The 11,789-nt window shown below is 41.5% G+C and overlaps 1 protein-coding gene across 1 annotated transcript in view; it reads right to left on the bottom strand.

The window, feature by feature from the left end:
- Nucleotides 1-3,017: 3,017 nt before the first annotated feature.
- Nucleotides 3,018-11,789, bottom strand: part of CCDC81 (coiled-coil domain containing 81) — a 47,219-nt gene continuing 38,447 nt past the window's right edge. Inside the window, exons 16-17 of the mRNA XM_089915867.1 lie at nucleotides 10,395-10,520; nucleotides 3,018-8,081 (exon numbers count right to left, since the gene is read on the bottom strand). Of these exons, the coding sequence (XP_089771993.1) occupies nucleotides 7,940-8,081; nucleotides 10,395-10,520 (268 nt within the window). The 3' untranslated portion in view covers nucleotides 3,018-7,939. The remainder of the gene's footprint in view (nucleotides 8,082-10,394; nucleotides 10,521-11,789) is intronic.

Genomic DNA, 11,789 nt, shown 5'->3' with positions numbered 1-11,789 from the left:
GTTAAAACTTCTTAGCAGTTATTATAGTTTAGACACTGTTCTAAATCTAAATAGGTTTACATAATTTCATTTGATACAACAACCCTATGAATTAGATACTAGTATTTCCATTGTTATGATGAAAACAACTTTTAAACCCTGGGCACAGAAAAGTTATTTGCCCAGGGTCACACGGCTAGTAATTGGCAGGGCTGAGATTGGAATTCTGGAATTCTGGACCTAGAGTCTCTCTCTAATATGTATGTCTTATTATATACCTTATTCCTATACTTTCAGTACTTAAATGGCTTAGAAAAATTCAAACATTCAAAATCTTTTCCCGGGACTTCCCTGGTGGTCCAGTGGTTAAGAATCCGCCTCCCAACGCAGAGGACATGGGTTCAATCCCTGGTTGGGGAACTAAGATCCCACGTGCCGTGGGGCAACTAAGCCTGCGCACTCCAGAGCCCACACACCGCAACTACTGAGTCCACGTCCTGTGGAGCCCATGCAGCATAACTAGAGAGTCCCACCAGCCACAACTACTGAGCCCGCACACCAGAACTAGAGAGCCCGCGTGCTCTAGGGCAGCTCGCCACAACTAGAGAGAAGCCTACGTGCCACAATGAAGAGCCCACATGCCACAACGAAGATCCCGCGTGCTGCAACTAAGACCCGACGCAGCCAAGTAAATATTTTTTTAAATCTTTTCCCACCTCTTGAAAGAACCCAACATGCTTTAACTATTAATGTTGTCAAGTATTTTTTTAACCCCACAAATTACATTGTTTATAAAAATCAGTGTTTGTTTAAATTTGCCCAATATGTCAGCAATTTCTTTGCTCACTATTTCTTCTTGCATCTCAACTCTTTCTTCTAAGATTATTCTCCCTTATCTAAGAGCATCTTTCGGAGGTTCCTTTAGTTCCTATTATATGATCAACTTTGATGTTTTATATAATCTTGAAAATATGCATTTTCTCACTGTTGAAAAATACATTTTATTGTTGGTAGACTTTTTTTTTTAATAAACTTTTTTTCTAAAATTCTTTTATTTTGCTTTCATTTCTAATAGTTCCACTGAGTACACAATTCTATATTGAAGATATTTGAAGATAGCCCTTTGAAGATATTCCTTGTCTTCAGGTTTCCTTTCTAACAACTTTAGAATTTTCTAAAATGTCTAGGCTTTGTTTCCTGGCCTATACTTGGTCCATAACAATAAAGCCCTATTTCTTCCTTCTTTCCTCTTCCTTCCTTCTTTGCTCTTCTTTTTTCCATCCTTCATTTCTTCTTTAATAACTCAGTCCACTACATGGACAGGAGCAAGGTAGCTGTCTGTGCAGTAGGTGCGGACACAGAAGATACTGGAGTCGGGGGAGAGGGTGAGGAGGACATTCAAGCAAGTGGGGGGGGGGTAGTTGCAGCCTAGTACCAGCTGTCAGGTCCCTGGCAGGGTGCAGAGGACATGTACATAGGGGGACAGCAGTGGCGATCAGAGATTACATAAGGGTTTATCCAGTAAGATTACATAAGAGTTTATCCAGTACTACGTTGAGAATAATGGGAATCAGGCGTCTCACTGTTGGACAGGAGTTATAAATATGGAAAGGGAAAAAAAGTACAATTAGTTGTAGGATTTGGGGTTGGAATTGGTTGTATCTATGTGAAATCATCATTTCAATATACAGATATAGAAATACAGATGAGTATGAGTGTGTGTGTGTGTGTTTGAATTCCTCAGCTTTATCTACAGAGAGCAGAGAGGGCCTGAAGCAATGACAACCCAATAGCAATGATGAGAACAATAGCACTCAGATCATGGTTTGTTAATACCATTCTCCATTTAAAAAGTCTCCTTGGGCGCAAGAGGGAAGAGATATGGGGATATATGTATATGTATAACTGATTCACTTTGTTATAAAGCAGAAACTAATACACCATTGTAAAGCAATTATACTCCAATAAAAATGTTAAAAAAAAAAACAAAACACGTCTCCTTGGGGAAATGGCTGATTCCAGAGGTGGGGCAGAAAAAAATGAGTAGCCTTGAACATCTTAATATGACAAAGTCATGGAAGTGTTCAATAAACGATAGGAATATGACAAAAGGACACAGACCAAAGGAGGCTAAAGAAACCTGACAACTAAATGAAATATGGTATCCTAGATGGGATCTTGGAACAGCAAAAGGACATTGGGGTAAAAAAGTGAAATCTGAATAAAGTGTGAAGTTTAATTAATGGTAAAGTACCAATGTTGATTCCTTAGTTATGAAAGATGTATCATAGAAACAGATGTTAACAATGGGGGAAAGTGGGTGAGGAGTGTACAAGGAACTCTCTAAAACCATTCTAAGTTTTTTTTTTTAATTATTTAAAACAAAACAAAAAACATAGAAGCCAGCTTAAAGAGCTCCCACTGATCACAATTTTTATATCAATGATAGGACTGTATTATTAGTCATTGAATAAAATAAAAATCCTTAAGTCTATACTGCTATAAATAAATAAATAGGGAGAAGCAAACACTTTGCCTTATGGTAGAATGCCAGCTAATAAAGTAGCAGCAATGGTGGAATTAGAAAAGTCTGTATTTAGCAATCATCATAATTATGCCTTTAGCAAAGAAACATCAATAGATGCTAAACTAGTGGATGATACTCAATGAGGAATGGGATATTACTTTCAAAACACCTACCATGAAATGCCAATTCGTTACAAAAGAAAAAACAACTTGATAGTGGTAAACCTGGCAAGCATCACTTAATCGAATGATCAAAGTTAACGTGACCAGTAATGGGACAGACTGAACTGGGTACCACCTGATATAATGGAGTGCAAGGAACCTAGCATCACATCTGTGATATTCCTGAAAAAAAAAGACAAACATATCAGCTAAATGTTACACATGATCATTGATTGGATCTTTTTGCTTAAAAGGACATTACTGGGACAACTGGCAAAATTTTAATTGAGTTTTTGGATTGTATGGTAAATGAGTGTTAATTTTCTGATTTGGGTGGTTATATTGTGGTTTTATGGGAGAATATACTTATTTGTAAGGCATTATGCTCTAAAGTATTCAGAAGTGACAGGGCAAATGTCAGCAACTTGCTCTTACTTAGTTCTGGGGATGGGGGGTGATATTTTTACCATTCTTTTATCTTCCCTGTAAGTTTGAAATTATTTCAAAAATAAAAATTTATCTCTAGCATTAATTTAAATGGCTTAGATCATAGGTAATTGGTTGATGCTTGCTTCTCTGAATTCCCACTTTTTGTTTGCCTCTAGAGACTTGTTTTGCAGCTTTACATTTTTTTAAGATTTAAAAAAATATCTTAGCTAGCATTGTTAGGTATTTTGTAGATTCTTTCCCCCAAAATTTCAGGATATGGCAGACTGGCAGTTGTCCACTACTATCCATTTCCCTCATATTTAGTATCAGCATTCCCTGAGTATTTCACTACACACACGGCCACCAAGCTAGACACTTCATTCCCCAAGCTCCCTTGCAGCATGGTGTGGCCACGTGATTAAATTTTGGCCAATGGGACGTGGACAGAAATAATGGTACCACTTCCAGGTTATACTACTTAAAAAAAAAAAAAAAAAAAGCACACTTGCTCTCCTGCTCTTTTCTTCCTACTTGCTAGTTAGGAGATGATACCTGGAGCAGTTGTCTTGACCCAGTGGTGGAAACCACAGGAGAAGCTGGTACAGCCACCCTACTGTCTGGGTCTATGTACTTCTAGACTGTTTCTTGAGAGAAAAATGCACTTCTGTCTTGATTAAGCTACTAGTATTTGATCTCTGTTATAGTGCTACCCTAACTAATAAAATGTAAATGAAAGGACTGAGGTACCACCTGATTTGGGGGAAAGGGGGAAGGAAGAAAAATAAAGACTCAAAACCAAAATAAAATGCTTCTGGTGCTGGCCAAGATGGAGTAAGGGCACTACGGCATTTCTCTTCAACTGATGTAACTGAACAGATTATAAAAAGCAACTACCTGAGGACTCTGAAAAGGAAACACTAGCAGGGGGATTGTGTAAGTAAATCAAAAGCTGAAGGATGACTGGCATAGTGACGAATTTACTGGGGAATTTATTCCTCTTCTGGTTTGACCTGAAAGCAGTCTAAGATCCAGAACGACACAGAAAGCCTAAACTCAAGAGAAAGCCCCTCTTTCTAGCCAGAGAAGCAGGAAGAGGGTTCCATATGAGCTAGCGTATAGAAGGAACACCCTTTTTTCCCCCTCCCTGGTATGCCCCAAGACCAACTGCAGTCACGAAGCTGTGGCAACAGGAATAGCAGTGGTGGTAGCATTCATGCACCTAAGACCCTGAGAGGTCCTGTCTTCCTGGCCAGAGGAAGCAGGGAAAGGGACCCCGTGGTCAGAAGAGTGTGGGAGGAATCTCTGTTATTTGTTTCTGTCTTGTCATCCACTAGCTCCCCTTTGAGAGAGCGAAGGGAGCTAAAACTCCAAGAGAAACTCTGGCTTTAAAGCCAGACGACTGGGAATAAGAGACTGGAGAATGTGAAAGGAATTCCAGAGAGGAGAAAACTGGAGAAAGAGATCCCCTAATTCTGTGTACGAATCAGTACAAGTCTCAGGTTTACTCCCAAGCGGCACACATGAAAAACAGATCCAAAGAAACACAGACTTTGACAATTGAACTGACATCACAACGACTACCCACAGAAGGTGAGATAGCACTTGCGTCCTGAACGTCAAGATTTTGCTTGCTCTAAATAAATACTTAATAAATAAATAAAGATCAACATTCTCCAGCGGATTTTAACAAGGTGGGGCAAATAGTTACCTTAGTTTCTTGGGGTACCTCAGAACAAGACAGTCTGGTTATGACAAGATCGGACCTAAACGTTCCTCAATCCCCTGGTCGAATACCATTATAATACTATCTTAACCACTAATGAATTCCAGCAAACTATGAAGTACTGTGAGAGGGAAAAAATAGGTTAAAACTGTGTTTATCAAACTGAAAATTATCTATTTACACTAGTAGATTGTTAAATCAATTTTGTTCAGTCTAATCAGAAATTTTTTTATGAAATAAAATAGAAATTATCAAAATGCATTGCAGATGGGTAAATATAACCCTGTAAAACTTTTGTCTCAATTACACGTGTGGGCATAGGTTCTGTGTTTCAGTATGAAATGTATTTCCTTTACTGAGTCTTACTCAAAAAGTTTTGAAAACTCCTGGAGTATGTGCTTTCTAACAGCCATTCCAATTCTCATCTCACTATTTTTATGAAGAATCAAAAAGGAAGGCAAAAGTGGACATAGTTCTCTAGAACTGAAAGGGCATTTTCAAAAGCAAAGTCCTACACTTTGCTCAATTTTGATAACTTGAGCTTGTTATAACATTGAAGGAAAGCCATCCAGAGCAGGAGTTCTTAACCTGTGGTCCAGGTGATCTAGGAAAACTCTAATTATATGCAAAATATTGTATAGGAAAATGTGCATATTTTTAGGAAAGAGTCCAGATTTTCCATCAGATTCTCAAAAGAGTCTGTGACCGTCCAGAACATTAAAAGCCACTGAAATTGGGCATCCTTTGATACATTAAGCTGGTCTGGCAGTGCCATAATTCCAGAAATGACAGGGTTTGATGATAGTAATTCAAACTGATTTAGAAAAAGACATTCTAATTTGAGTGTGGCCTCATAACAAGTTTGAGCTAAAACAATATTAGCAGTTAAGATCAGCGAAAAAGATATCAAATTAGGAAGACTTGCTCAAAAAACAAAAAAGACTCTGCATTCTTTATTGTATGAAATCAACTGTTTTAATGAAAGACTGTAATAACATTTGATTCTTAAAATGGTTGAACGATTTTTTAAAATTAGGTTTTATAACCTAACTCACATAACCATGTCTCCATCTTAGCGTCAATAGACAGGAGCACAGGGCTTTTTTTTTTTTTTTCTGGCTGCACGGTATGCGGGAATCTTAGTTCCCTAACCAGGAATCGAACCCAGGCCCTCTGCAGTGGAAGCACGGTGTCTTAACCTATTTCTCCTTAAAACCTCAGCTTAGGCCTCATCTTTTCCAAAAGCTTTCCCTGTCAGGCTAACCTGACCGCAAGGACTCCACCTTACTCTTCCATAGCAAGAAATGCAAAGCGCTATCAGGTATCTACCTTGTTACAGGGAGATTTTCTAGTCCCATCTCCCCTCTGCACTACATGGTGAATGCTCTGAAGGCAGGCAGGGACTGATGAGGTCTTAATCTCCAGGTCACTAGCTTGGTGCCTGGCACACAGTAAGAGTCAGTACTGCTACCCGTGGTAACAAATTATAAGTCAGTTCCTACAGTAAAAACGTCTATGAAGTTAGATCTTTTCACCACCTAAACATATCAAAATTGCCTAAAGTCTTTTTTTTCTTTGACAAGGTGGTCTATATTTTTAAAAAATATTCATACAATACTATTATAGTGATTTATTATATATTAGAGACAGAGAAATACTCCAAGGATGTAGCAGGGATGAATTTCAAGCAAATGAAGCAGTCGTGGGGAAAGGCTATTGTTTTAAATATGGCTTGGTGGGGATGGGACCTGCATGGAGGGATCTTCTGAGGAAATGGAAGGAAGTAGTAATGTAAGGAGTGGTGGGGGCAGGTTCCAGACAATTCCAGTCACCAGGGAGCATACTTGTTTCCATAGAAAAAGATAACATTAGCAACAAAATTTGCCCAATATCAACTTGAGTAGACTACTTTCCCCTTAACCATTCAGGGCTCAAAACATTCCTATTTTGTATCTGGAGTAGGGCAAAACAATGTCTCGATATGGCAGGTAGAAAGCAAAGCGTCTAAGGGACTTTCTGGCCAGCTTTCGTATCTCAGAAATCTAGACATCACTCTGCTTTGTTAACTGTTGCACCTGAGGTGGTAGGACAGGGCAGGGAGAGGAAAGACAAAGGGCGGAGGCAAATGAAGCAAGCTGTGGTTGAGAACACATACACCTGAACTGAAAACCAGTCCCTCAACAGGAAGCTATTCCTCTTCCACCACACATACAGCTTAAGAATAGATGCAAGGGAAGCAATGAGAGAAGAAGATGGACCCTGGCAAGGCAGCCAGGCTCCCCTCACAGGACACAACAAACCTACAGTCGATCGTGGTGCAGAAATGCCTGGATGGTGGAACAGTTGGCCGGAAGATCACCAAGGGAGAAATATTCCCTGAGGTCCCAACAAGTCCCGGGTGTGTTATCAGCTAGAAAATTCAACAAGTATTGCACTGGCCACTGGAGGCAAATGGCCTAACCTACCTTTGGGAGGGTCACACATCCCCAGGCCTGGAAAAATCGAGGGTTGGGGGAGGGGTGGTAAAATTCACCACTATGGGGCTTCCCTGGTGGCGCAGTGGTTGAGAGTTCGCCTGCCGATGCAGGGGACACGTGTTCGTGCCCCGGTCCGGGAAGATCCCACATGCCGCGGAGCAGCTGGGCCCGTGAGCCATGGCCGCTGAGCCTGCGCGTCCGGAGCCTGTTGCTCCGCAATGGGAGAGGCTACAGCGGTGAGAGGCCCGCGCACCGCAAAAAAAAAAAAAAAAAATTCACCACTATGAATCGTTATTCCCAAACACGGAGAAAGTATTTATTACGACACTTCATTATAGGTGAGGAAAAGATGAAGTTTCTTAGACAAAGTCACAGAGGGAGTGGCAGGGCTGGGTCAGCAACACCCCCTCAGCCAGAATGAAGCTGGGCGCGCCTCCCAGGCCTGACTGCGGTTGTCTGGGGCAGGATGGGAGGAGGACAGGTGGGGAGAACCTGTCTGTAGGAATTCCTCTACCCCTGAAAGCACCCAAATGGCACAATAATTTTTTCTCCTCTGAAGCACAAATATGTAGTTTCACCATCACCCCTGCACGTTTAAAAAAGAAAAACTTTCCCTAGGAAAGGCAGGCCCAGACGTTGGGTTTTATACAAACAGCAGGGAGCCGTGCATGTACTTATTCAGGGGCCACAGGTTGCTCTTGCCCACGTTGGAGGGTCGCCTCTGGCACTGCTTGCACCGCCGATATTTCTCACACTGGTCCAGGAGGAAGAGCTTGCTGGAGGCCCTGTGGAGAGGCAGAAGGGGTCATTCGCCGGCATCCCCGAGTCCTTACTGGGTGCCTCGCCTGGAAGCCGGTGCAATGGAAGGGATACAAAAGAAAAGTCACACCTGGTCCCTGCCCGCCAGGAGCTTACGGCCCACCTGTGATTTCCCACCTGCAGTCTCTCCCCTCTACGCTGCTACCTGCTGCTCGCCCCAGGCCGGGCGTCTCCTGCTTCTCCTCCTTCCCTAGTGAATAAAAGGCTCTGCGTGGTGCCTTCACAAGAGTCTGACCCCAGCCCTTCCCCCACACCCACGTAAACCCTCAGAGAACACAGGACTTGCCCAAGGTCACTCAGCCAGCGTGAATGGGATGGTGACTCCAAAGCCTCAGTATTTGTGGCTTTGTCCTGTGGATGCACCTTTACCTGTCAGGCTTCCCCAGGAGACAGCATTTGAGAGGGAGATCAAGCCATTAAGCTGCTGGTTAACACCCCAGCAGACAATGAAGCGTAGACTTAAATGGAAAGTCCCAGGGGGCCAGAGGCCTCTGGAGAGTTAAGGGCAGGAGAGGAAGTGAAGCTGTAGAAAAAGAGTATGAAAGCAGCTAGAAGCAGAGATGAAGGGATGACAGTGACTGGTTTTCCACGTCAACAGTTTTTCTTGATTGTGCAGGATGTGCACAATCCCTGATGTGTTCCCCTACGTTATCAAAATTTCTACACGGTGGGATTCTGTAAAAAGAAGCCTCAATGACAGCCTTCAAAGGAAAAAGGACAATCTTGGGAGATTGGAATTGACATATATACACTAATATGTATAAAATAAATAACTAATAAGAACCTGCTGTATAAAGAAAATAAAAATAAAATTCAAAAAATCAAAAGAAAGAAAGAAAAAGGACACTCTTGGCAGTAGGCAGGGGAAAACCTACCTGGGTTGCCTTGGCAATGGGACCGAGTATCATGAGCTAAACTGCATACAGGTGAACCTTGTTTTTGCTTCTGCTTTGTTTTCTTTTTAACACCAACCAATTCCTCCTTCCTATGTGCTGTCCACTTGAGTCCCTGCCCACAACTTGGCCTAGGTCTTCAGGTGAGAGGACTGCTCTGCCGTGTCCGTGGAACAGCTGGGCTATCCTGCCACTCAAGGTTATGTCATGTCTCCTCTACCCTTTATCACCATGTTAGCCAAGCCTTCTTCCAAAATCCAACTAAAATCTCCCTCCCTGACACTAATCTCATTGCCTTCTACCTTCTTTCCCACAACATTGAGAAAATGGCTTGAAATACCCAATTCCCCTTTCCCTTCCTCTTCCCTAGGCCAGACAACATCACTTCTCCTTTGGAACTTATTTTCCACATCATCTGTTATACTTTCATTGTCACAAAATATGGGTTCTACCCATTAGAAAGACAGGTGAGAAATGCCTTAAAATCTAAAAGGAAAAGGAGAGTTTCAGATCAAGATCCACTATAACAATTTTTTCTATGATAAAAATTTGTTGATAATTGGCATATTAAATATTATTTTGGTATATTCAGGTTTTAATAACATTTGATTGCCTAGACTTTGTTTCTTCAAGTTTTCAACATTCTATGAAATCATACCTTCCATTTGAAAAGTATTTTAATTTTTTAAAGTGTAATAATTTTCCAACTCTTTATTTGATCCCCCAAACTCCTGTGTTAGCCAAGCCAGGCAAATGTTTACTTTCCCCATCTTAGAAATAAGAAAAGTAAGGCAAAAAGATTAGCTGCCTCTCCAAAGTTAGTGTTAATTCTCCAAAACATCTGGATTCCCCAACTCTAGATTGTAAATAGATAGTTGGGGAAAGTGAGCATGGATATAATACATTTCAGGAAGACGTTCTTGGTTGGGCATCTCACTTTTCCAATTGCCAATCTTACCCACAACCCCTTGACTCTGCTCTTACGAGAGCATCCCATAAGCCTTAGATGTGTTCAGACAGAAACACTTTCTTCCTGTTTCCAACTAATTATCTCCAAAGAGAATTCCCACCCTCCTTCCCACACAGCCCCAGGCCTCCCTAGCCTCCACAAAGCGAAAATGAAGCTACTACACAGAGGCAATGATTAGGGCAGAGATGGCAAATATATAACATGCAACACAGCATTCTCCATCCCATGTCCACAACAGACATTTCTGACATACCATAGCAGTATTTCCCACTGAACCCAGAATTCTTTTCTCACAAAGGTCTCTAGGCAGCCACCCCTAATAAACTGAAGCTGACACTTAAAACCTATCTGCCATCCCTGGATTAGAGGAAACTAACAAGATGCAGAGGGGATTTTCAGGTGCAATCAGCTACTACCGCTCGAAAGCCTTCTCCTCCAGGTCCCGCTGCTTCTTCAAGACAGCACTCCTTTCCCAGTCATCCTGTAAGTTTTGGTAGATTCTGCTCACTCGCTCAAGCTCAGCATTTCTGTCTGCCAAGTGCCTAGAGAGAACAGAAGAGTCTGAGATTCCATTCATAATACTGGGAAGGGCGTGCACCAACCTTAGGAGCCCCATTCCTTTCATGCTAAGTTAAACAGAAAACCTGGTTTTGTTCGCCACTCTTTGAAATAGACTAAGGGGCATGAACACTGTAAAAACATAGCGAAACTCCTAGCAAATAATTTGTGGGTCTAGGACCTTTCATCTTCAATCCTGGTTTAAATTAGCAGGATTAAAACCTCTTTCCAATTAATACATTCAGCCTTTAAAGCCATCAATTTCCTTTGAGGCTAATTTAACTGATCTGAAGATTCATCTCAAATGGATCTCCTATACTTTGCTTCCTTCCTTTCAGTCCAGCCTCTCAGCTGTCAGTAGTCCGCCCACCAGTTCTGCCAGATGTTTTACAAGACAAAGTAGACAGGTGTATGAATGAATGGTTAGAAAGGGTGAAAGAAACAGAAATAACTAAGCAAAAGAAAATGAAATCGAGAAAATATCTAACGTTGTGAAGAAGAGTAAAAAAAAAAAAAAAGTGTTTGGTGAAGGTCACATCATCAAAGAAATGACTGCAGTATAATACCTCTCTTCAAGCACAGTGTTCCAGCATTCCCAATGTTAAGTGTTTCTATTACTGGTCTCTAAACATGTAGTCACTGCTCTGTGAATCACCTTAAACCTGGTTCAATATAAATGTGTCTATTTCTTGCCAAACTGAAACTCTTACAGTCAGTTCTCATTAAATTCTGGAAGGGACTTCACTAAATGTAACCCTTGATTTAGCCTGCCTACTCTGAAGGGTCTTGTGTTACAGGTACCAACCGCCACTAGGTGTCAGGACCCGCCGATAAAATACTGTAATGTGCTCTGTGCTGGTTCTCTTATTCTAAAATAGCATGGCCCCATTATCCTCTAACAAGCGTTGATTCAGTAGCTATTGTGCGGTCACTATAAAGATTAAGTAGGATAATATACAGAAAGCGCCAATGCCTATCACACAATGGGAGTTCAACGACGGAATGGTACATATTATATATATTTTTTCATAACCTTTTTTATCTTTTCACCGTTTTTTAAAATTGTAGTTAAAAAAAAAAAAACCGCATAGGGGCTTCCCTGGTGGTGCAGTGGTTAAGAATTGCCTGCCAATGCAGGCGACACAGGTTCAAGCCCTGGTCCAGGAAGATCCCACATGCCGCGGAGCAACTAAACCCGTGCACCACAACTACTGAGCCTACGTTCTAGAGCCTGTGAGCCAAAACTACTGAGC

This window comes from Delphinapterus leucas, chromosome 7, assembly GCF_059928025.1.
Source record: "Delphinapterus leucas isolate spDelLeu-1000000601 "Yukka" chromosome 7, BTC_Dleu_Yukka2, whole genome shotgun sequence".
Lineage (NCBI taxonomy): Eukaryota > Metazoa > Chordata > Mammalia > Artiodactyla > Monodontidae > Delphinapterus > Delphinapterus leucas.
The sequence above is the reverse complement of the archived record's forward strand: the minus strand, read 5'-3'. Positions and strand labels throughout refer to the sequence as shown.